Consider the following 26,321-nt stretch of genomic DNA (forward strand, 5'->3'; position numbering starts at 1 on the left):
AAAAGAACTCCTGTCCGTAAAACAGTGTATTTTTATAATAAGTTTTATTATGCCATCTATCTGAATAATAAACAACGTTTTATATATGATACACATTAGCAGATGTTTGTGGTAAAATAAGAAATTGCTTGATTTATTTTTGGATCAACCCCTAATGTTTCATTACAAAAAATGCCCGCAAAAAAAAATGAGAAAATAGGAAGAAATTAAGTTGTCACGTTTACTCTTTCATGAAGCATGTATAACAATTTTAAGTAGAATTACTGAATATTTTTCTTAACGTACAATGGTATTTTTGTTAATGTGCAATGGAATTGGGTGGTAATAAACGTTTTAGACGAGAGCGATTTGAAGTATTGAAGATGGAATAATTTGGATAGAAATATTGAAGTCGATGAAATATCAATACCTACGCTGCGGTATTATTGTGGTCTCTTCTACAGAAGTGAAAGTTGTTGCTGCCACTGAGCCGGCGCCCTCCGTCCCCGCGCGCTCCCGCGTCCTCCACCTGCGCCCGGTCGCCGCGACGCGCGCGTGCACGCCGCGCAGTGTCGCCGGACACGCGCTCCGCACTCCTCCCCACCCCCAACCTCCCCCACTCCCCCTTCCTGTCTCGGCTCATTTTAACCGACGGCCGAACCCACCTTCGTCCCACAGACCCAGAGATAGCGGCGGCTGCAAGAAGAGGCGCGTAGGGGAAGAAAAAAAAAGATATTAAATAATATATTTTAAAAAAATCATTTTGGTAGTTTTGGTGTGACCCACCTACTTTGCATTTATTTTTTTAACCTCACGCACTCGCACCTCCCCACCCCATCATCCGCCGGCTGGGAGGCTCTGCCCTGCCCGTATTATTCAAGCAGACGAGAGAGTGTGAGCCTGTGTGTGCGCGGAGAGAGCGGCGACAAGGGCGACCATGGCTGGCTGGAACGGTTATGTCGATAACCTGATGGCCGATGGAAACTGCCAGGACTCCGCCGTCATCGGCTACACCGACGCCAAGTACGTGTGGGCAGCGTCGCCCGGAGGCACCTTCTCGGTGGTCACGGTAAGAGATAACGGGACGAGGGGGAGGGGGCAATAATATATTCCGTAAAGGCCGGACGAGGGGTTTTTTCCCTAAGAATCGCCTCACCTCAATAAAGAAAATATTAAATCACTTCAGTATCTCGACGTCTTCTTTCCTTCGTAATTTGCTTCGAGTTTTCTTTCCGTTATTCATTTTGTGAAGGAAAAATGCCTTGAGGTTGATTTTTCGACACAGGTGGGTAAAATCTGGAGATTTCCCCCATGTTGGTGGTTGAGGAAGGGGGATTTTTTTTTGGTTTGGTGGTGTTAATGGTTGGGGAGTGGGTGGAGAAGGAGACGGGAGGGCGAAGTCTGCGGTCGCCGCCAACCCCCCCCCCCCCAAACTCCCGCCGCCATCACGCCGACCGCGGCGAGCGGTTCTAAGATGGCGCCGGCTGCCCGTATGCCTCCCCCCCCCCAAAAAAAACAACCGGAGTCCTAGACCCCCGCCTCGCACCCCAAAACATGGCTCAAAAATAACTCCCCTTCCATCTCCACTTCATCAGCCGGTTTGCATACGCCCAGGCGAATTGAACAATCGTTTCTCCACTCGTTGCTTTAATATTCTTATTTTTTTTCTGGGGGGAGGTAGTCTAACTATTTTCCACTATCTGAATGTATCCTGCTGGAAAAATGGGATTATTCATTAATTTTTTTGCAGCAAGGAGGTTTTCTCTGTTCTTTCCCAGTGCACGGTAGATTAGCAGTCCTGATGGAAAATTCCAGAGAACTTGCTGTGTGTGGCCAGCCTACCGTCTTCAATCAGAAGATCGTCGCCTGTTTAATTCCTTTTAAACCGCTCAAATACAGGATATTCATTATGCGGGCAATACTCCTTTCTCCCCATTGTGCCAACTTTGGTTTATTGTTACATTTGAGTTTTTTTTTTGCCGGTCCTAATCCTGCGGAAGGTCGATCAAAGACGGAAAACGGTGTCCTTATTTGTTCCCTAATCCAATGCGAAATTATATTGGTTCAACGTATTTTTTGGACAAAAAAAGGCATTATACCCATGCAGATCTGAGTAAATTGATCACTTTTGGGGGCAAGTCATTTGTATAAAGTAATATATCAGTCTTTCCTTGGAGCACGCAGAGGTTTTATTTCAATTTGAATTTAAATAGTTATACAAATGTATTTGATGCTGGGGATGTAGGGAGTAGGGGGCTCATTTGAGCCTAACCTTTTTTCTCTGCTGAGTCCCAATCTTTACTCGTACGAAATTGCTGTCTAACAAATTGCTGAGTAATGAAACTGTCTAGGATTTGGTCTTTGTGCTGTTGTTGCCTTTGCAGTTTGGTGCAGCTACTAATTTACTTCCTCTTGTGGTTTTTGTCTGAAGATACCGTTTCTTTTCCCCTTTCCCTTTAGGCATGACTCTGCAATTCAGTTGAACTATGGTGGGAGGGCGCTCTATTCCATACCAGGGAACCGGCTCAAATTTTCTATTCTCCCCCCCCCCACCAAAAAAAGTTGTTTGATTTGAAAGCAAATCAATAAATAAAGCCCAGATTTAATTTAAGTTTATTTTTCTCTAAGTATCTGAATATCTTGAATTTTGAAATTACAAATTGCGTGTATAAATTTATGGAACTGGCTATTTTAAATGACCTCTGGGGTTTTCTAATAAACAAGATTGTTGTGACTGATTCCAGTTATGGAAAGTATAGGGTTCACACCAAATATGGTGAAACAAAACCTGAAGTATTTTTTTGCTTCCAGTAAGGAAGAGCCACCAAGCTTCTTTGTCAAGGTTTCCTGACTTTAGTGAAGTCTCAACAGAATTGTACTTTCTTTTCATCTCTAGTGTTCATCAACTTTGGTTGCAATATCCCTTGTTTAATCTTATAAGCAGGCTCTTGTGGAACATCACTGCCTCCTGGAAGGTATCATTCAGACTATTCACATTTGGATGCAATTTGGCTTTGGTACTGATGTTTGAATGCATCTTGTTTTATATTTCAGCTACAATTCCCAACTCTTCACTTTGTTTTCTCAATTGGGTGTGTATTACAAATGTTCTCACTTGTGCCGTGATTCTGGAAGGATGTACCCACAACTGTTGGATATTTCTGCTGGATGTGCAGAGTTGCATATTTAGGGTAATGTAGTTGGGTGTAATGCCAGTAATTGCACCATGATTGGTAAGTTAAACCTTAGCTTGTGTTGAGAATACAATTCTACTCCAACTGAAATTTCTCAACACTTTGCTTGCTAAACTTGGTTCAAGTATATGGTCAACATTTTTACAATTGGTGTTTGATAGTAGTGCAGAGGTGGTGTCTTGATCACCCAATTGAACTAACACATCTGTTCATAAATCTGGTCTATTGATTTTTAAACTTTGAAGCAGTGATAGAACTGGCAGCAATTAAACAGCTATTTTTCTAAAGGAAATTAGAAATTCAGGTAAGTCAGGATTTGTGAGAAAAGAGGATTTCTGTTGAATCTTTCAATAGTTTTACAGATTTCTGGGGTTTTTTGGTAGTATTTGTCACTGGTCCTGGTGTTTTACTACAAATGCAAATCCAGTTTTTCCAAATTAGCTCCCAGTGCACTGAAACAGTCTGCTAAGGTTGAAGAATTATAAGTTCTTTAAACCTTTAAACTGTAAAGTTTTGGTGGAAATACTGGGAGGATGGCTGTGGCTAGTTTTAATTTAAAGCACATTTCAAAGGTATGCTTGGATATAATCAGGTGGGTAAAGTTACAGGTAAAGGTATTTTTCAGTTGAATTACACTAATTAGCAAGAGTAGCTTGTCTATAACTTAAATCTACTTTGTTACTTTTTAAGAAAGAAAAAGTGGAAGAATGGCTAAAATAAATTGTTAACACTTTCTTGCAGCAAGATGTGAGCCATCTTTGTGCAGTATTGCCAGTAACTTGTCTGATTTGACACATCACAATAAACAAAGTTGTTGTCTTGGCCTTTTCATCACGTTCCCCTCTTGAAGGCTCCAAGCAATTGCAGCTTTTGATCTTGCAACTTCAATTGGTTAATTTTCTTATGATCTGATGTGGCCATTCAGCCCATTATGTATGTCATTTCTTGGAGCATTCTCACTTGATTCATTTTTGTATTTAACATGTCTCCCCTCTCAGGTGCCTGTCAAAGTATCCCTGATTCTGCCACCCACCTGCATGTATTATAAACTTCAAGCAGTCTAAAACTGTGTAGCAACACAATTGTTATATTATTTCTACTTTTAAAACCCCAACCTTTGTTTAATGAAAGTTAATATTGAATACACAATCTTGATTACTTCCTGCACCTACATATTAACTTTTTGTTTGGTGCTTAGGAACATGTATATTCCGCTACTCTATTTGAATAATGTCATTTGGTTTCTCTGACTGAACTCTTATGACCTCATATTTTCCTATATTGAAGTTCCATTTGCCAAGTTTTCACTCATTTGCTTAACTTAACACTATCCTGTTAGAGAGTCCAGATTTTACAACATGCTCTCCTGCAGCCTTTATTCTACCCAACTCCTGGATATTTTGCATTTATAAAATCAAACTAAATTGTTAATGAAGCATACATATCATCTTTGGGATGGATTGAGGGTGGTGCTAGTGGGAGAAAAAGTCATTTTTTAAATATTTACAAGTGAAGGAAATGGAGTCAGTAAAAATCATCTTGTCATTAGGCGTTGCTTGAACTTTCTGGATGTGGGTAAGTATGCAGAAGCTGCTTTAGCTTCTATTCAGTCTTCTCTGATGTGAACCAGATTCACAAGCTGCTAATTTCTTTGTCTTTGGTTCGGGATTATATCTTGGACTTGAATTTTAAAATTGAGTTCATGTTGGTTGCGGCATGAATTTCAAATTTCTGCTGTGTGTATGTATGCTTCATATATTTTAAAAGGATATTGGTCCAATTTTCAGGTTGTTTCACTAGTCCTAGACTCCAACCTACAAGAGTTGTTTTGCTCTTCTATTCTTTCCCTTTGAATTCGTAATTCTATTTAATACTTCCTGTGCTACCTATCTTGATGTCATGGGCAAAATTGGAATTGAGGTTTTCAAAGATTCCAAGTACATTTATTATCAAAGTATGTTTGTCATATACAACCCTAAGGTTTGCTGCCTTATTTATTCTAGCTGTTTTATGGCTACAGGTATGGTAAACATAATCCTTGAGGGAGATCACCAGTCATGCTCCACCAGCTTGAGTAGGCGTGCACTTTTAGCTTTTTTTTATAGTCTGTGCAATTGAAGTCCCAAGGCCAGAAGCCTCATGACTGTCTTTTGAAAGTCTGTATAATAAAAGAAACCAGATATTTCCCTGTCTAATCACCTGGGAAGAATTATATTCAGGTGTATTATAAATCCATGCTAATACTTATCAGTTAATCACTACAGATGGAGTAATTTTTCATCCAATTGTTTGTCAGACTGGTTTTTAATCTGGTTTCTTTTTTCCTTTTTAAATGGGGATATGATAGTTTTTCAATTGAAGGAATTGGTCCAAAATTGAGAACTTCGGAAGGCTAAGGGTAGAGTATCTTCATTGCTATTGAATGGATTGATCAAAGGTGTTTTTGAGTTCTTTAGGCCTGAATGTGACAGTTGGTGAGCTGCGTCCATAGATAGCTTCTATGTGTAAAATTTGAATTCTGGGCTACCGAATCTGTGGCCTGCAATATGAAGTGTAGAATGAACTTGCAGTTGGATGTTGGTTAGACACTGTTATGTGCTTGATCATTCCTTTGGAATACAGGGTAATCAATTAGGCTCTCTGAGGGGTCAGGTGCACTCCATCTTAGCTTGTACCAAAATATGGGTCCATACATGTGAATTGGCTGCTGATCAGACCTGCTCTGCACTAGTTTTTGCAACATTATTTTGTATTTGCTTCTGTATACCTTCAAGGATCTGATAAGAGGGAGCTCCTGTCATTTAGGAGTATGCCACTGATTCTTTTAAAACACTTGCACTAAGCAGTCAATGCTTTGGACTGAGACCCTTCATCAGGACAGATCTATTTTTCCAGTCCTGATGAAAGGTCTCAGTCTGACTGTTTACTCTTTTCCATAGATAGCTGCCGAGCCTGCTGAATTCCTCCAGCGTTTTGTGTGTTGCTCAGTTTTAGTATCTTTCAGATTTAAGTAGGTCTACTTACCCTGACAGCTTTGCAGCTTTCTCAGTAATTGCTTCACTATTCAACAATTTTCTTTGTGCTTGAGCAAAATAAGCTTATTTTGTCTTTAATATTTTATTTGGGCATGAATTTCTTCCTTGCATGCAGTGGGAAGCTGGCATACAAATGGGCTTCTTTGTCCTGGATGGCATGAGCTTGTATTGGAGTTTACCCAGGCATCTGCAGAGTATTCAGTTCTGATGAACCTACCTTTTGTAGATGGTGACTAAGCTTTAGGGTGTTAGGTGAATCACTGTGTCACTCACCCAGCCACTGGCTTGCTTTTATGTTTGTGGCCATTTCAGTTGAATTGAGTGACTATAATGAATTGTCACTCATCAGTCCATGTCTACGTATCACTTGGATCTTGTTACATGCTGACGTGGTCTGTTACATTTGCTGAGACTTGTGGGATTAAATATTGTCACTTGCATTGAAACATATCATTGAAGGTCTGGAGCATACTGTTCTGATGCTCTTAATACCATGTTCTAGTTATCATAATTCAGCATACATTTATTAAGAAAGCATGTATCCACCATACAACAGATTTGTCTTCTAGTAGGTAGCCACAAAGCAAAGAAACACAATGGAACTCGTTCATAGAAAACTCTTGTACAAGACCATCCAACACCCAGTGTCTTCGGGGTGGGGGGGGTGGGGGAAGCAAATTGCAGTTAAAAGTAAACAATAACATTAATGTGGAGTTTTCAAAAAGTGAATCTTTAGCGCTATGCTAATGGCCACAGCTGCAGAGTTTGCTCAGTGCTGAAGTATCCCGCACAAATAAGAAACAAAAAAAAACACAAGGACCATGAACTGCTGTGTCTTCAAAATGAGACCGCAACAGTGGAGTGCTGAGGCAAACCAGTCTGGAAGTCCAGTGGTTGCAGGCAACAGCTGCTTCTGAACTTGGCGGCATGGGACCCAAGACCTCCTGCACCTTCCACACGCTGGCAGCAGCAAGAGGTTGGTCAAACACAGGCGGACGGGTGCTGAACACCTGTTTGTTTTCTGCTCTTGTCTTTTACTATTTTAGTCTTGCTTGATGCTTTAATTGGCGCAGAGTAATGGAGCCGACCACAGGTTGTGTTCCGCCATTAGGAATCAACACAGAATATCTTCCATGCCGAATTCCCCCAGGCTGTCACAGAAGCATAAGATCATTCAGTTGGCCCAAAGATATATTCTTAAGAGAAATTACTGACTGCAATCAATTGCAAGTTCAGAAGTAGTAAATTTAGAAGTGTCCATTAGTTTTCTAAGATGTCACCTCAGTCACTGACACCATCTTGCCAGATGTTGGGGGATCGGTCGGATTTGTGTAAGTAAAGGTTGAACAAGTTAGGTCTTTATTCTTTGGAGCATAGAAGGTTGAGGGGGGACTTGATAGAGGTATTTAAAATTATGAGGGGGGTAGATAGAGTTGACGTGGATAGGCTTTTTCCATTGAGAGTGGGAGAGATTCAAACAAGAGGACATGAGTTGAGAGTTAAAGGGCAAAAGTTTAGGGGTAACATGAGGGGGAACTTCTTTACTCAGAGTGGTAGCTGTGTGGAACGAGCTTCCCGCAGAAGTGGTTGAGGCAGGTTCGATGTTGTTATTTAAAGTTAAATTGGATAGATATATGGACAAGAAAGGAATGGAGGGTTATGGGCTGAGTGCAGGTCGGTGGGACTAGGTGAGAGTAAGAGTTCGGCATGGACTAGAAGGGCCGAGATGGCCTGTTCCGTGCTGTAATTGTTATATGGTTAATCTAATGTATGCTTTACAGTTGAAATGTGTTTAGATTAGGAGAACTTTTCCTTTTAATACTTAAATGTTTCTACTTTAATGTTCTAACATATTGGACAACATTTGGATAAGGCAATATAATACCATCCTGTCAGTGTAGCTGTAACGTGCCTCTACATATGTTCAGCAGATATTTGCTGAAGTTACTCTTGCACGACCATTGGAAGAACAAGGCAGCAGATGCTTAGGAGCATGATCACCAAAGGGTTTTGCGGTATCCTAACTTGGAACTTCTTCACTGTCCCTTTTCTCATTGCTGAGTCTTTTCCAGCATGGAGGGTGCCATCTGCAGACTCTGGCAGTTCAAGAACGTGGCTAACCCCAACTGTAAGTGGGATGATTCACTTTGTAGTGATGCTCATTTCCTGTGAATATGCCCTTCACTGAGGGATTGTATTGGTTTGGTAGTACAACTTGGTTTGTTGAGGAGTGGGTTTGATGGTGAAGAGTTAAAGAAGGGTAAAATGTCCATACAAGAATGATAGTATCCTGGGAGTAAAAAGACCCCATTGTACCAGTTCAGATATATCTGAATCTGGCAGCGCAATATGCAAAGAAGGCATTTGGATGCTTGCTTTCATTAGCTAGGTCATAGACTATAGGTGTGGGGAGATTTTATATAGAACATATAGAATAGCACAGCACATTACAGGCCCTTCGGCCCACAAAGTTGTGCTGACCCTCAAACCCTGCCTCCCATATAAGCCCCCACCTTAAATTCCTCCATATACCTGTCTATTAGTCTCTTAAACTTCACGAGTGTATCTGCCTCTACCACTGACTCCGGCAGTGCATTCCACGCACCAACCACTCTGAGTAAAAAAACCTTCCTCTAATATCCCCCTTGAACTTCCCACCCCTTACCTTAAAGCCATGTCCTCTTGTATTGAGCAGTGGTGCCCTGGGGAAGAGGCGCTGGCTATCCACTCTATCTATTTCTCTTATTATCTTGTACACCTCTATCATGTCTCCTCTCATCCTCCTTCTCTCCAAAGAGTAAAGCCCTAGCTCCCTTAATCTCTGATCATAATGCATACTTTCTAAACCAGGCAGCATCCTGGTAAATCTCCTCTGTACCCTTTCCAATGCTTCCACATCCTTCCTATAGTGAGGTGACCAGAACTGGACACAGTACTCCAAGTGTGGCCTAACCAGAGTTTTATAGAGCTGCATCATTACATTGCTACTCTTAAACTCTATCCCTTGACTTATGAAAGCTAACACCCCATAAGCTTTCTTAACTACCCTATCTACCTGTGAGGCAACTTTCAGGGATCTGTGGACATGTACCCCCAGATCCCTCTGCTCCTCCACACTACCAAGTATCCTGCCATTTACTTCGTACCCTGCCTTGGAGTTTGTCCTTCCAAAGTGTACCACCTCACACTTCTCTGGGTTGAACTCCATCCGCCACTTCTCAGCCCACTTCTGCATTGTATCGATGTCTCTCTGCAATCTTCGATAATCCTCTACACTATCTACAACATCACCAACCTTTGTGCCACCTGCAAACTTGCCAACCCACCCCTCTACCACCACATCCAGGTCACTAATAAAAATCACAAAAAGTAGAGGTCCCATAACAGATCCTTGTGGGACACCACTAGTCACAATCCTCCAATCTGAATGTACTCCTTCCACCATGACCCTCTGCCTTCTGCAGGCAAGTCAATTCTGAATCCACCTGGCCAAAATTCCCTGGATCCCATGCCTTCTGACTTTCTGAATAAGCCTACCATGTGTAACCTTGTCAAATGCCTTACTAAAATCCATATAGATCACATCCACTGCACTACCCTCATCTATATGCCTGGTCACCTCCACAAAGAACTCTTATCAGGCTTGTTAGACACAACCTGCCCTTCACAAAGCCATGCTGACTGTCCCTGATCAGACCATGATTCTCTAAATGCCCATAGATCCTATCTCTAAGAATCTTTTCCAACAGCTTTCCCACCACAGACTTAAGGCTCACTGGTCTATAATTACCCGGACTATCCCTACTACCTTTTTTGAACAAGGGGACAACATTCGCCTCCCTCCAATCCTCTGGTACCATTCCCGTGGACAACGAGGACATAAAGATTCTAGCCAGAGGCTCAGCAATCTCTTCCCTCACCTCGTGGAGCAGCCTGGGGAATATTCCATCAGGCCCCGGGGACTTATCCGTCCTAATGTATTTTAACAACTCCAGCACCACCTCTCCCTTAATATCAACATGCTCCGGAACATCAACCTCACTCATATTGTCCTCACCATCATCAAGTTCCCTCTCATTGGTGAATACCAAAGAGAAGTATTCATTGAGGACCTCGTTCACTTCCACAGCTTCCAGGCACATCTTCCCACCTTTATCTCTAATCGGTCCTACCTTCACTCCTGTCATCCTTTTTTCTTCACATAATTGAAGAATGCCTTGGGGTTTTCCTTTACCCTACTCGCCAAGGTCTTCTCATGCCTCCTTCTTGCTCTTCTCAGCTCCTTAAGCTCCTTTCTTGCTTCCCTATATTCCTCAATAGACCCATCTGATCCTTGCTTCCTAAACCTCATGTATGCTGCCTTCTTCCACCTGACTAGATTTTCCACCTCACTTGTCACCCATGGTTCCTTCACCCTACCATTCTTTATCTTCCTCACCGGGACAAATTTATCCCTAACATCCTGCAAGAGATCTCTAAACATCGTCCACATGTCCATAGTATATTTCCCTGCAAAAACATCGTCCCAATTCACACCCGCAAGTTCTAGCCTTATAGCCTCATAATTTGCCCTTCTCCAATTAAAAATTTTCCTGTCCTTTCTGATACTGTCCTTTTCCATGATAATGCTAAAGGCCAGGGAGCGGTGGTCACTGTCCCCCAGATGCTCACGCACTGAGAGATCTGTGACCTGACCCAGTTCATTACCTAGTACTAGATCTAGAATGGCATTCCCCCTATTCGGCCTGTCCATATACCGTGACAGGAATCCGTCCTGGACACACTTAACAAACTCTGCCCCATCTAAACCCTTGGAACTAATCAGGTACCAATCAATATTCGGGAAGTTAAAGTCACCCATGACAACAACCCTGTTATTTTTGCATCTTTCCAAAATCTGCCTCCCAATCTGCTCCTCTTTATCTCTGCTGCTACCAGGATGCCTATAGAATACCTCCAATCGAGTAACTTCTCCCTTCCTGCTCCTGACTTCCACCCATACTGACTCAAAAGAGGATCCTGATACATTACCCTCCCTTTCTGTAGCTGTACCACTTCGTAAAACATTGGCTATGCCACAACTAGAATATAATTTGTGGTTCCAATCACCACCCTATAAATGGGATGTGATTTCACTGGAGGTGTTTGGGTGGAATTCACCAGGGGGCTTCCTAAAATGCTGTCTCAGTTAAAGAAAGGGTAGTATAGACTGGGATTGGTTTCTCTGGAGCAGAGAAAGTGGGGATGTGGTGAGATCCTGATAGAACTGTACAAGATTCTGATGGGGATAAAAAGAAATGTTCTGCATGATGGGTGCTTAAGATCAGAGGGCATAAGTTTAAGGAGAGTAGAGGGGATCTGAGGATTTTTTTTTGCATCAAGGTTTGTTAGAATCTAGTACACATTCTTTATGGAAGTGGTAAAGGGAGTTACTTGAGATGAATATGATATGGATTAGTAGAGTTGGGTACATGATTGGCTTATATTTTTCCATCTTTCCTTATTGCTCACGATATTAATACGAAGTTCGGTTAATTTGGTAAATTCAAGTTCATCACTGTTGTTAAAGTGCTGAAACCAAGGGAAAAAATCTTCCAGTGTTAATTACCAGGTAAGACAAATTTAGTACTGCTCTTAATAGCATGACTTCATAATAGCATTTTCCCATTACTGAAGTTGGCAGATTCTAACCAAAGATTACAGGTGATTTGGAGAGGCTTGCTCACATTTCCAATGCAAATATTTCCTTGGTGTTTGATTTGGTGCCCACGTTAGCTTTAAACTGGTGTTCTGAACATGAGGGCAAAAACTTGGCTACCTTGCTTCAGGTTCATGTGTCTACTGAAGTATTAGAATTTAATTTACTATTCTATTAATAAATTGCATTTATTATTCATCAGAGCTGGGTACATGTGCCAGCTGTTTTCCAGTATGCCAGAATATAGCACATTAGAGAATTTTGTTCAGGCTTTAATCCCTCTGTGTTTATATCAAATAAGTATTAAGAGTATTGCACACTGTTAGTGTTGATAGTTTCCATTAAAATGGAAAGGTGGGAGAAGATTGTAGTTACTAACCTCAGTAACTAGCTTGTCCTCTAACTTTGGTCTCTTCCATTTGTTTCCAATTTGGGTCCATGGACCCCTTGCTTAATGGTATTGGTCCATGGCATTAAAAAAGGTGGGGCCCTGGCTATTGAGACTCTGACTTCACTGCTTCATTTTGCAGGTGGTGAATGAGCTATTAACTCGCCGATTGGTCGTGCAAAGGCCATTGTTTATTAGTCTTGTATCCATGTCTGATGACCTTCCATTTACTTGTCTAAGATTTTCAAGAAGACTTGTGCAAAAGCTAAGCCTTATCTACATGAAGATTATGAAAGTGTAGAAAACAAATGATTCAAAGCTCATACTTCTGATCAGTTGGTTCAGTGAAAAGTTGCTTATTATCTAGATTTTCATAATCTGAACTGCATATCCAGAACTTTGGGGTTGATTTACATCTTGTAGTGTTTTCTTTATATTGGGGGTTTTCAATGTGCCTCAGAGCTAATGGAATATTTTTGAAGTTTAGTCATTTGTGACCTTAGGAATGGTGCCAGCTAAGTCTTGGGATTAATGACGACTATTAACTCATTCATTATTGTTAAAACATTGATTAAGACACCAGACACCAGGAAAATTTTCCATTTGAAGGAAGAGAAAATCTGCAGGTGCTGGAAATCCAACACACACACACACCCACCTCTCTTCCCCCCCCCCCCCCCCGCCCCAACCTACCTACCTACCTACCTTTCGGGCTGAGAACCTTCATCAACATTGGAGGAAAAAAAGATGGCGACAGAGTTTGTCGTCTCTCCTCTCCTCTCCCCCCCCCCCCCCAACCTTCTAACTCTGACTCCCATCTTTTCTGTCCAGTCCTGATGAAGGGTCTCAGCCTGAAAGATCAAACAATTCTCTTCCATAGATGCTGCCTAGCCTGATGAGTCCCTCCAGCACTGTGTGTGTGTGTGTGTTTGTTTTGTTTTGCTTGGATATCTATTTCAAAGTTTTGCTTTGGTGATTGACTGGGTGCATGTACCAAAAACAGGACACCCCTGAGCATTCAACAATCCTGAGCATTACTTTGAACTGTTGGCTGAAATAATGTGATCAAAAAGGGAGGCAGTTCAAAGTAAACTTATTATCAAAGTATAACTTGAGATTCATTTTCTTGGAGGCATTTACAGAAAGTAAAAAATGCAGTAGAATTTCATGATTAAAAATTTACGTTAATAGACAAAGACTGCCAGACAAATGTGCAAAAGGCAAACTGCAATTGAAAACACTACTGAGAACATGAGTTGTAACGAATCTTTGAAATTGAGTCCGTAGGTCCTAGAATCAATTCAGAGCAATGGTGATTGAGCATGCTAGTTCAGCAGCCTGATGGTTTAAGGTAACTTTGTGGTGTGGGACTTGAGGCTTCTGTTATCTCCTTCACAATGGTAGTAGCGAAGAGTGCATGTTGGGAGTCTTTGGATGCTCCTTTCATATGGTAGCATTCCATGTACACGTGCTGAATGGTGGGAAGGGCTTTGCCTATGATCTACCACTTTCTGTAGCCTTTTCTATTCCTGGCCATTTGTGTTTCCATACGAGCCCATGACGCAACCAGTTAGGATGTTCTCCACTGTGCATTTATAGAAGTTTGTCAAAGATGTGGGGACATACCAAATCTGCACAAGTTTCTTTTTTAAAAAAAAAACCTTTGTGATGACACTTATCTACCGGTTCCAGGATAGATCCTGTGATATGGGAACACTGAATTACAACTGAACCAGTTCAGAGATTTGCCCATTTTGACTGCGTGAATTTATTTTATTGTTTTCTTCCATCTAGATCACTTGAAATTTTACTATTGAAATGCACAGGTTATAATGTAATGGAGTATTATGGTGAATATACACATTTGAAGTTCAGTTTGGCTATTGTATCATTTGAAAGATATTTTCAAATTGAAAGATGTTGATACAGATATTATGTTGCTTTCACCTTGTTTTGATCTTTGGCTTCCATATGTGACTAATTTTCTTGAGGAGCAGTTACTGTAGTCATCTTCCAGGAAGCATGCATCTCGTGTAGAACATTCAACCAGTGCTGGGAGCAGAATTAAGCCATTCAGCCCATTGAGTCTCCATCATTCAGTCATGCCTAATTTATTATTCCTGTCAACTCCATTCTCCTGCCTTTCCCTGTAACCTTTGCCCTTACTAATCAAGAACTTACAAAGTTCTGCTTTAAATATACCGGTGACTTGGCCTCCAGCTGTCTGGCAATGAATTTCACATGTTCTCCATCCTCTGAAAGAAATTCCTTCTCGTCTCTATTATAAAGGGTTGTCCTTGTATTCTGGGGCTCTGCCCTCCAGTCCTAGGCTCCCTCATTATTGGAAACGTTCTGTCACATCCACTCTCGGCCTTTCAATATTCAGTAGTTTCAAAATAAATTTATTATCAGAGTACAAATGTGTCACTATATACTGCCCTGAGATTCATTTTTATTGCAGGCATTCACAGTAGAACAAAGAAATACAATAGAATCAATGGAAAAACTACACAGACTGATAAGCAATCAATGTATAAAAAGGTAAACTGAAAATACAGAAAATAAACTAAGTAAATACTGAGAGAGTGAGTTGTAGAGTCCTTGAAAGTGAGTCCATGGGTTGTAGAATCAATTCAGTATTAAGGCGAATGTAGTTACCATGCAGGTTCAGATGTGTGATGGTTGAAGGGTGATAACTGTTTCTCAACTTGGTCTGTGTCCTTGGGCTCCTTCCAGATGGCAACAGTGAGGAGAGAGCATAGATTGTATGGTGGGGATCCTTAATGGATGCTGATTTCATGTGGCAGTGCTGCTTGTGGATGTGCCTAATGTTGGGAATGGGTTTTCCTGCGATGGACTGGGCTGTATTTATAATTTGTAAGCTTTTGTTATTGAGCATTGGTATTTCCATACCAGGCCATGATACAACTAGTCAGGATACTCTCCTCTGCATCTATAGATGTTTGTCAAAGTTTTAGATGACTTACTAAATCCATGCAAACTTCTTTTTAAAACAGTAGATGTGTTGCCATACGTCTTTTGCAAAGGTGCTTACATGCTGGTCACCGGGCAGACCCTCTGATAAAATGCCAAGGAATTTAAATTTACAGACACTCTACCCCTGATTTCCTAATTTTTTTGAGGAGTCCCCAATTTCTTCTTCCCTTGGCCAATAATCAGCTCTTTGGTTTTGCTGACATTGAGCAAAGATTATTGTGGCACTATTCAACCTGATTTTTAATCTCCTTTCTATTAGTATTTAGCAGTAGTGCCATTGCAACCAAACATAAAAGTCATTGGAGCTGTATTTAGCTTCACAGTCATAAGTATAAAGTGAGTAGAGTTGGATGCTAAGCACACAGGCTTATGCAGTTGTGCTGCTGGTGATTTGGAAGGGATATTGTTGCCTATCCTTACTGAGATCTGCTAGTGAGGAAATGGAGAATCCAGTTGCGGAAGGTATTCAGGTCTAGGTCCTGGAGCTTATTAATTTCTAGGCGTTGAATGCTAAACACCTTCTACCCCACCCCCGTACTTCTGAACTCCTGTGAGTACAGGCCCAGAGCCATCAAACGCTCCTCACATGTTAAACCTTTCATTCCTGGAGCATTCTCGTGAGTTTTCTCTGGACTCTCTCCAATGCCAGCACATCTTTACATAAGGGGCCTGAAACTGCTTCACAATGCTTAAAGGGTATTCTGAACAATGCCTTATAAAGCCTCAGCATTACAACCTTGCTTCCAACATTGTATTTGCCTTTCTTACCACCAAATCGACTTGCAAGTTAACTTTAGGGAATCTTGCATGAGGACACCCAAGTCCCTTTGCACCTCTGATTTCTGAATTTTTTCCCCATTTATTAAAAGTCTATGCCTTTATCGGTTCTACCAAAGTGCATGATAGACCCTTCTCTAAACTATTCCATATTCCACTTTGTCCATTCTTCCAATCTTAATTCCTTCTGCACACTCCCTGCTTCCTCAGCACCATCTGCCCTCAATCTGTTTTTGTATCATCTGCACACTTGGACACAAAGCCATCAATTCTGTCATCCAAATCATTTACATATAATGTGAAAAGAAGCATTTGTAAAACCGACCCATGTGTAACACCACTAGTTACTAGCAGCAAATCAGTAAAGTCCCTGTTTATTCCTGCTCCTTGCCTTCTGCCAGTCAACCAACCTTTTGACACTGCTAATATTCCTGTCATACCATAGACACAGCCTTGTGTGCAGCACTTTGTCAGAGGCCTTCTGAAAAGCCAAGTAAACATCTACCGATGTCTGTCTGCCTGTTCTTTCCTCAAAGAAACCATGCTAACTGGTCTATTTTATTACGTGTTTCCAAGTACCCTGAAACTGCATCGTTGGTAATGGAGTCTAATATCCTACCAATCACTGATGTCAGACTTACAATTTCTTATCTTTTGACTCCTTCTATTCTTGGAGTAGAGTAACATTTGCAATTTTCCAATCCTCTGGAACCATTCCAGAATCTAGTAGTTCTTGAATGATCACTACTAATGTCTCCATAATCTGTTCAGCTACCTCTTTCAGAACTCTGGAGTGTAGTCCATCTGGTCCAAGTGGCTTCTCTACCTTCAGACCTTGCGGCCTTCCAAGTACCTTCTCCTTAGTAATGGCAACTACACTTACTTCTGCTCCCTGGTGCTCTTGAATGTTGGCATATGTCATTTTCTAGTGAGTTTTTTTTTACTCTATATCAGAAAAACACTTGCCATCCTCTCTTATATTAATTGTGTAGTTTATCTTCATATTTCCTCTTTTCATTGCTTTTTAGTTGCCTTCTGTTACTTTTTAAAAGCTTCCCAATCATAGCTTATCTCTAATTTTTGCTATATTGTATGCCCTCTTGCTTTTATGCCATCTTTGACTTGTCAGCCACAGTTGCTATCTCATAGGCATTCTACAAATGCATTCTTGGGATCCAACCTGATCTTCCCAATCTACCTGGATTTTGAAATCACTCATCACCCTCTAACATTGCCCTTTATTACATGCCTTTTCTATCTTGCATTGTAATTTGTACCTCATCCTGGCTACTGTGCGGATACTTGTTTGTAATTCCCATATGGATCTTTATAGCCTTGCAGTTTCTTAACTCCAGGTTTTCCCCGCCATCTGAAGGTAGAGCGTTCCTATGAAATGGTTCGTAAGCCGGAATGTCGTAAAGTGAAGAAGCAGTTACCATTTATTTATATGGGGAAAAATTTGTGAGCGTATAACACATAAAACCTAAAATAACAGTAACATATAGTAAAATCAGGAATGATATAAATACACAGCCTATATAAAGTAGAAATACTTTTCTACAATCATTGCCGCATTGTCCATCGTAGAGAAAATCTCACGCAAGTGCTCTCGGCAGAAACACTCTCTCCAGTAACCTTTAAGCTATGAAGCTGCCAAATCATACCAAATAACACAAAAATACACAGCCTATATGAAGTAGAAATAATGTATTTACACTGTAGTATCACTTACTGGAATCGGGAATACAGCGCCGAGCACACTGATGGTGTGTTAGGCTGAGTCATTGGAGGTTGGGGTGGTGCAGTGGTCCCCAACCTCCAGGCCACGGACTGATACCAATCCACGAAGCATGCAGTGGTGCAGCGGTAGCTGGGATGCACCCAGCACATCTTTAAGAAAAAAGCCGAAATAAACAAGCTAATTAAATAGGTGCTGCCTGGCACATAAATGTCGGCCCAGATCAGAGGCGACACAATCGGTAATCGCCTCTGATCTGGGCAGCACCTATTTAATTAGCTTATTTATTTTGGCATTTTCTTAAAGATGTGCTGGGTGCGTCCAGGCTACCACTGCATGTTTGGCAGCAATGTATCGGTCCACGGCCTGGAGGTTGGGACCACTGGGGTGGTGGGACACTGAAGTATCATCTCAACGCCGTCTGTTTCCATCAGGGCAGGTAGGTCATCTTATTCTATGTCTGCCTGCCTAGATGTCGAAGGTCGAGGTTCGTCGTCTACTGTGGCTGATGTGGAAGGCTTGAAAAACGACAGTATGCTTGACTGCTTAGCCTCGCGCATTTTTCTATCATACAGTTCTTTGTAAGCACTCAAACCATCCTGCAAATATGCCCTAAACCTACCTATCCTTTCAAAATTAAAGTCGTACTTTTCAGCAATCATTGCAGCGAAATCTCACACAGTTGCTTCACGTTCAGTTCCTGGACGACTTCACTCGGTCTGTTGGCTACTGCATTCGGTTTCGATTGTTATCCTTTCCTCTTCCAATTGCATCAGCTCTTCATCAATCAGTTCTTGGTCATGGGATGCCAAAACGTCTTCAACATCATCTTCGTCAGCTTCCACAAGCCAAGCTCACTTTGTCCTTCCTTCGTTCACCAGGATTGAAATGCTTAATTATGTCTGGTTTTACGCTAAGTGTAACATCCTTACGAGCTCTTTTAGGCTTTTTCGATACCTTAGAACTCGTCTTGCAAACAGGTGCTCAAAATAAATCGACATAAAGCACTGACGCTCACAGGCATATGTTTAAGCAACACTGGCTAGAATGCAGTTCTAGGGGAGGAGCTTGGCTGCTCGGGGCGCGCACTGCCTTTTTTCGTAACAGTGAAAACACCTTCTGTTAGTGAAAACAGGTAACTAATGTAGGTCTTTCGTAACAGCGAGGTGTCGTAAAACGAACGTTGGAAAAGCAGGGAACACCTGTATTCTACATTTTCTGATCTTGTGTCACCTCTTTCTGAGGAGTTGATTTCATTTGCAACACAATGGTGGAGGAACTTGGCAGATCAGGCAGCGTCAATAGAAAAATGAACAGTTGACGTTTTGTGCTGAGACCCCCTTCAGGACTGAGAGAGAAGGGGTAGATGCCTGAACTAAAAGGTGGTGGGAGGGTAAAGAGGCTGGCTGGAAGGCGGTAGGTGAAACCAGATTGGTGGGAAAGGTCAAGGGTTACAGAAGAATGAATCTGATGGAAGAGGAGGAGGAGACGCAGGAGGAAGTAATAGCCAGGTAAGAAGTAGTAAAAGGTCAGTGTGAATTAGAGAGGGGGGGGGTGGGTGGATTTACTTCATTGGAAGGAGAAATCAATATTTGTATCATTAGGTTGAAGGGTACCCAGTTGGAATATAAGACGTTGCTCCTCCACCCTAAGGGTGGCCCTGAATGGACGTGAGGAAGGTGGTGTACAGGCAGGTGTAGCATTTGGGCTGCTTACAGGGAGATTAGTGAGGAGGGACAAATGGACAAGGGAATCGTGGAGGTAGTGATCCCTGAGGAAAGTAGGGGGAGGGGTTTCGGAGGTAAAGATGTGTTTATTGGTAGGATCCTTTGGAGTTGGCTAAAGTTGTGGAGGGTAATGTGTTGGATGCAGAGGCTGATGGGGTGGTAGTTAGGACAACATGGACTCTTGTCACTGTTACAGCAGTGGGAAGATTGGTTGAGCGCAGATGTATGGGAAATGGAGGAGACGCAGGTAAGAGTAGCATTATTTGTAGAGGGAGGTATACCCTATAAAGGAGGATGACATTCCTTATGTTCTGGAATAGAAAGCCATATCCTGAGAACAGATGTGCCGGAGGCGAAGAAAATGAGAAAAAAGGAATAGTAGTTGTACAGGAGATGGGTAGGAAGAGGTATACTCGAGATAACTTTGGGAATCAGTAGCTTTATAAAAGATGTTGGTTGACAGTTCAAGAAGGGGAGAGGCCCAAGAGACATCAGAGATCTCCCAAGTGGATTTCAGGTCAGGGCAAAAGAGGCAAAATTGATAAAATTGACAAGCTCAACATGGGTGCATGAAGCAGCACCAATGCAGTCATCAATGTAGTGGAGGAAGAGTTGGGGAGTATAACATAGAACATACAGCACAGTGCAGGCCCTTTGGCCCACAATGTTGTGCCGACCCTTAAACCCTGCCTCCCATATACCCCCCCCCACCTTAAATTCCTCCATATAAGCTAGGGAAGGCTTCGAACTTGGACTACATAGTCGACGAAGAAGCCGGTAGAGCTTGTTTCGTGTGAATGGTGATGGCTACCTCTTGGGGTTGGAGAAAGTGGGAGGAGCCAAAGGAAAAGTTGTTAAAGGGTGAGAATCAGTTCTGCTGGATGGAGGGGTAGTGTTTGTAGAGGAAGATTGACAGAAAAACCAACCAAAGAAACTGGGCTTTGGGCCTTGTTGATGAGGGATGGGAGTGTTTAGGACTGAACATAAATAGTGAAGATGAGGTGATCAGGACCAGGGTATTGAAAGTTACTGAGAAGATCTGAAGGCATGAGTAGGTGGGAAGGCACTGAACTAAGGGGGATAGAATGGAGTGGAGAGCAGCTTGTACTTGAGTCTACTAGGGGAAAGGCTATCTTGGATTGGGTGTTGTGTAATAACCCAGATCTTAGGGAGCTTAACATAAAGGAACTCTTAGGAGGCAGTGATCATAACATGATTGAATTCATACTGCAATTTGAGAGGGAAAAGGTCAAGTCACCAGTGTCAGTATCACAATAGAATGAAGGGGATTACAGAGGCATGAGCGGAGCTTGCCCAGGTGGATTGGTGAAGGATACTGGCAGGGATGATGGCAGAGCAGAGGTGGCTGATGTTTCTGGGAACAGTTCACAAGGCACAGGATAGATGTCCCACAGAAGAAGTTGTTCTGAAATGGCAGGTGTAGGCAACTGTGGCTGATAAGGGAAGTTAAGGACTGCATAAAAGCCAAGGAAAGGACATATAGGGCAGCAATAGTGAATGGGAAGTTGGATGATTGGGAAGCTTTTAAAATCCAACAAAAGCTAACTAAAAATGCTATAAGGGAAAAGATGAAAGCGCAAATGAGCCAATAAAATAAAAAGCAGGATACAAAGTATATTTTTCAGTATATAAAGGGTAAAATGGAGATGAGAGTTGATATTGGACCACTGGAAAATGATTTTGGTGAGGTAGTAATGGGGGGACAAAGAAATGGCAAATGAACTTAATGTGTACTTTGCACCAGGCTACACTGTGGAAGACACTAGCAGTGTGCCGGAGCTCTGAGTGTTGGGGAGCAGGAGCTTGTGCCATTGCTAGTACAAAAAAAAAGTGCTAGGCAAACTCAAAGGTGGATAATCATCTGGAACATATGGACTACCTCCCAGAGTCCTGAGAGAGGTTGCTGAAAAGATGATGGATGCATTGGTCGTAATCTTTAAAGAATCACTTGATCCTGGCATAGTCCTGGAGGACTAGTAAATTGCAAATATCATTCCACTCTCTAAGAAGGGAAGAAGGCAAAAGAAAGGAAATTATGGGCGAGTTAGCCTAACCTTAGTGGTTGGGGGAAATATTAAGGATGAGGTTTCGGGTACTTGGAGACTAATGATTTTTTTTTAAGAAGTCAAAATCAGCATGGTTTCTGTAAAGGGAAATCTTGCCTGAGAAATTGCTGGAGTTCTTCAAGGAAGTAACAAGCAGGGTGGACAAAGGAGAGGCAGTGGATATCATTTACTTGGCTATTCAGAAGGTATTTGATAAGGTGCCACACATTAGACTGCTTAACAAGATCAAATCCTATGGCGTTACAGGAAAGATAGTGACATGGATGGAGAATTGGCTGACAGCCAGGAGGCAGCGAGTGGGAATAAAGGGGGCCTTTTCTGGTTGACTGCCAGTTATTAGTGGTGTTTCTCTGGTCAATATTGGGACTGCTACTTTTCACATTGTTAGTCAATGATTTGGATGATGGAATTGCTGGCTTTGTGGCAAAGTTTGCAGATGATGCAAAGATAGGTGAAGGGGTAGGTAGTGAATCAATGTGATTGCAGCAGGACTTGGACAAATTGGCAAAAAAGGTGGCAGATGGAATAGTGCTGGGAAAGGTATGATGCATTTTGGTAAAAGGAATAATAGTGCGGACTATCTAAATGGGGAGAAAGTTCAAACATCGGAGGTGTAGAGCGACTTGGTCCTCCTGCAAGCCTCCCAGAAGGTTGGCATTATTTCAAGGGGAATAGAATACAAAGGCAAGGAGATAATGCTGAGGCTTTATGAGACACTAGTTAGGCTGTTCTTGGAGTATTGTCAACAGTTTTGGGCCCTATATCTCAGAAAGGTTGTCATTGGAGAGAGTCCAGAGTAGGTTCGAGGATGATTCTGGGAATGAGGGTGTTAATATATGAGGAACATTAGGCAGTTTTGGGCCTGTAGTCACTGGAATTTAGAAGAATGCATAGGGATCTCATTGAAACTTACTGAGTGTTGAAAGGTCTAGATAAGGTGGATGTGAAGAGGATGTTTCCTATGATGGGGATATCCAGAACTAGAGAGCATAGCCTCAAAATTAAACTGCGACTTAGGCTACGTCCACACTACGCCGGATAATTTTGAAAACGCCAATTTTGAGTGAAAACGACAGGCGTCCACACTAAGCGTTTTTCAAAATATCTCTGTCCACATTAGACGGATATTTGGGCAAATCTCCTCCTACTGGGCATGCACAGGACACACAGAAAACAAGCGAAGTGGAAACTGTATACTTGGTGTGTATTTGTCCAGTTACAGAGTGGAAAAACTTAAAAGGAAATTGCTCTTGGCTCTCACGCAGGAGGACTTAAAACTAAAAAAAAAACAAATACTGGAGCGTATGGAGGCAACCGACAGGGAGTTCACGGACAGTATGACCCGCTGACGACGAACATTGAAAAACTGACTAACTCTGTTGCATTAATAAAGCACCTTGTTAAATGTATAAAGCATGTCTGCATCAGTGTTATCTTGTATTTCCATACAATATTACATTAGGCCGATACACATCTATTGGTCAGAGAAGTACTTGTATAAATAGGTAAACCACCTTGGTTCTTAGTTCTTGATCCTCCAAAATATTTCGCATGGAATTTAAACTGGAGGTGGCGGAGGGTGTTTTCTGTCCTTACCTTCATATAAGCAAGGACAGAAAACAGGGCAAAGTGAGTATACTTAATTATTCAGTAAGCTATGGGTCAAAGTATTTGGTGAGTATATTTCTAACTCTTCTGGCTTCGGTCTCGTTGCTGTCTGTTCTGAAATTAAGTTCTGCGAAGCGCAAAATCAAATATCACCGTGATGATTGTACGTTGTAGTATCAATTGTTTGGTGACAAAGTAATAATAATAATACGAAGAAGAAAACAATGAAATGCCGCGCTGCCACCATCTGTTGCGGCACGTCATGACAGCGGTTTTAAAAAGCTCCGGTTACCCTGTACACCCTGCAACGGATATTAGGCGTTTTCAGATTTATTCACTCTGGAGACCATTTCTGAAAATCTCTGTTTTCGGGGGATGAAAACGCCATTTTAGTGTGGACAGAGGGTCAAAACGAAGAGAAAAAGCCTTGTTTTCAAAATTATCCGGCGTAGTGTGGACGTAGCCTTATTAGAACAGAGGCAAGGAGGAATTTTTTAAGACAGTAGTGAATCTGTGGAATGCTCTGCCACAGACTGGTGGAGGCCATAGGCATAGTTAAGGCAGAAGTTGTTAGTTTCCTGATTGGTCAAAGCATCAAAGGATATTGAGAAAAGACAGGTGTCTGGGGTTGAGTGGGCTCTGGGATCAGCAATGATAGAATGGCGGAGCCTACTTGATGGGCTGAATAGCCTAATTCTGCTCCTATGTTTTATGGAGATAGGGGGACATGAGTTCAATAGGGCAGGAGCAGTCAGAGACAATAGGCCAACCAGACAGTCGTTTGTTGGTCCTGGGTAGGATGTAGAAGTGAGCAGTGCAGCTAAGGGAACTATAAATTTGCCAGTGGTTGGGAGTTCTCCAGAGTGGATGAGGTCAATGATAGTGTCAGAGACAGTTTTCTGATGGTGTCAAGTGGGGTCCTCCTTGAGTAGGTATGAGGTGGTGTCTGAGAGTTTTCGCTGGGCCTCAGCAAGTGTGCCACACTTCAACAGCCCTTTTGCGGGTTTGATGGCAAGGTTGAGATTGATGAGAGAGTGAAAGACAGTGCATTCAGAAGAGTCAGGTTGCAGGAGGATTTCATTTTTTGCCCACTGAGCCACCTCATCCTGCCTGCCTGTCCTTTCTATACAGTGTGCAAGGTTGGATGTTAAGCTTCCAACTAGATCTTTGTTCGGTCAGTCTCTGTGATAGCAAAACATCATACCTGTTCATTTTTAACTTTGCTACCTTATTCCGTGTAATATATATTCAACTACACTTTCAGTCTTATGGTCATTACCCTTTTCAATTTTGTCTCCATATTACCAGAAGTTAAATTCTTATCCCTTTCTAAATTTTTCCTTTACTTTTTCTGAAGACTTTCATAACTTCACCTACATTCTGCCTTTGTTATCCTCACTTTTCCAAATTGTTCAACCCATCCACTACTATTTAGATTTAAAGACACACTTCAACTCATTCCACTGAGTGCAAATTTGGCCTATCAACTGACTGTCCTTCCTCACGATCTCACTACACGCTGCATCTGCTTGTGTATACCAACTGAACCATCCTCTCCCACCACTGATTACATAACCCCTGTCTAGTTAAAATCTTCCCAAACAGCTCTAGCAGACTTGCAAGGAAATTAGTCACCATTAGTTCAGTTGTAACCTGTCCTTTTTGTGTAAGTCATGCCTTCCCCGAGAGATCCCAAAGATCCAGAAATCTGAAACCCTGACCCCACACCTATTTATTTTAGCCACCAACTCATCTGCCAAATCGTTCTACTCTTGTCCTGTCTGCTTGTGGAACAGGCAGCATTTCAGATATTACTACCCTTGAGGTACTACTTTTTAGTTTCTTTCCGAGCTCCATATACTGTCCTTCAGGACCTCATCCCTTTCCTATCCATGTTGTTGGTACCAATGTGTATCACAAACTCTGGCTGCCTACCCTCTCTTTTAGGATGATGGGCAGATAGAGTAGGGAGAGGCTGAAAGTGAAGACAGCAGGGCTCACTACTAATTCCCATTGTTGTCACATATAACCCTACAGCTGTTATCTTGACCTTCACCATTTCCCCACCAACTTTTTTCCCCTCTTTAGTCCACTTCCAACTTTTATCCACTTACTTCTCGCCCAGATCCAACACTTCCCCAGCCGGTTCCATTTATTGTCCTTCACCCCTCCTTAGTCCACTTGTTATGTACTGGCTGCTGCCTCACCAACTCCCCTCTCCAGTTTAAGCTGGCCATCTTCCCTCTATGTTTAGATCTGATGTAGGGTCTCAATCTGAATTCTTGGCAATTTCCACCCCCCAACCCAAGATGCTATTGAGTACTCTGAGTTGCTTCCAAAATGTGACTCTTGGCACCACAGGTCATCTTGCTCAGTACAATCAGAAGTATAAAAAATAAATACTGGAAATAGTTGTGTTCCATTTTTTTTTGGGGGGGGGAGGAGGGAGAACATATGGGTTTGATGACGAAGTTGAGTTTGTGTAGCTGCAGGGTGGGGTGAGGGATTTGAAAAATATGCCTCCAATAAGATTAAACCAAGGCAATAAGCTTAAAGCAATAAGTGAATGGGTCTAGTTGGATGAGAATATAGACAAAAGAATTAGTTGTGCACAGTAAGACAGGCCCAGCAGGTCAGGCTAGGCAAGCCCTCTACTCCCAGGATGGCAAGAGGTGAACTAATTATGAATGATAACTGGTACAGCTTGAGAAAAAAGCGAATTGCCTGAAGTTGATGATTTCAATATTGAGTCCAGAGGGCAACAATGTGCTTGGATAGAAAATGAGCTACTGTTCCTCAAAGCTTGCCTTGAGCTTCAGTGTGATGGAACAGGAGGCCTACAGACTGATAGGTTAAGGTGGTGCTGAATTCGTGGTAGTCAATGGGCAGCTTGAAGTTGCCCTTGTAGGCTGAATAGACATGTTACACAAAATTATCTGCATTAGGTCTCCAGTGTAGAGGGTGCCATATTGTGAACACTGACTGCAATACACTAGATTAAAGGATAACTAAATTGCTGTTTCACTATGAGAGAGTGGGTTCCTGGATGGTGGGAAAGGAAGATATGAAAGGACATTGTGGTTGCAAGGGTAA

At 42.1% G+C, this 26,321-nt stretch overlaps 1 protein-coding gene across 1 annotated transcript in view; it reads left to right on the forward strand.

Moving 5' to 3' along the window:
• The first annotated feature begins 618 nt into the window (after window positions 1-618).
• Window positions 619-26,321, forward strand: part of LOC140196196 (profilin-2-like) — a 45,114-nt gene continuing 19,411 nt past the window's right edge. The window contains exon 1 of the mRNA XM_072254983.1: window positions 619-1,048. Within this exon, the coding sequence (XP_072111084.1) occupies window positions 917-1,048 (132 nt within the window). The 5' untranslated portion in view covers window positions 619-916. The remainder of the gene's footprint in view (window positions 1,049-26,321) is intronic.

Source organism: Mobula birostris, chromosome 4 (genome assembly GCF_030028105.1).
Source record: "Mobula birostris isolate sMobBir1 chromosome 4, sMobBir1.hap1, whole genome shotgun sequence".
Taxonomy (NCBI): Eukaryota; Metazoa; Chordata; class Chondrichthyes; order Myliobatiformes; family Myliobatidae; genus Mobula; species Mobula birostris.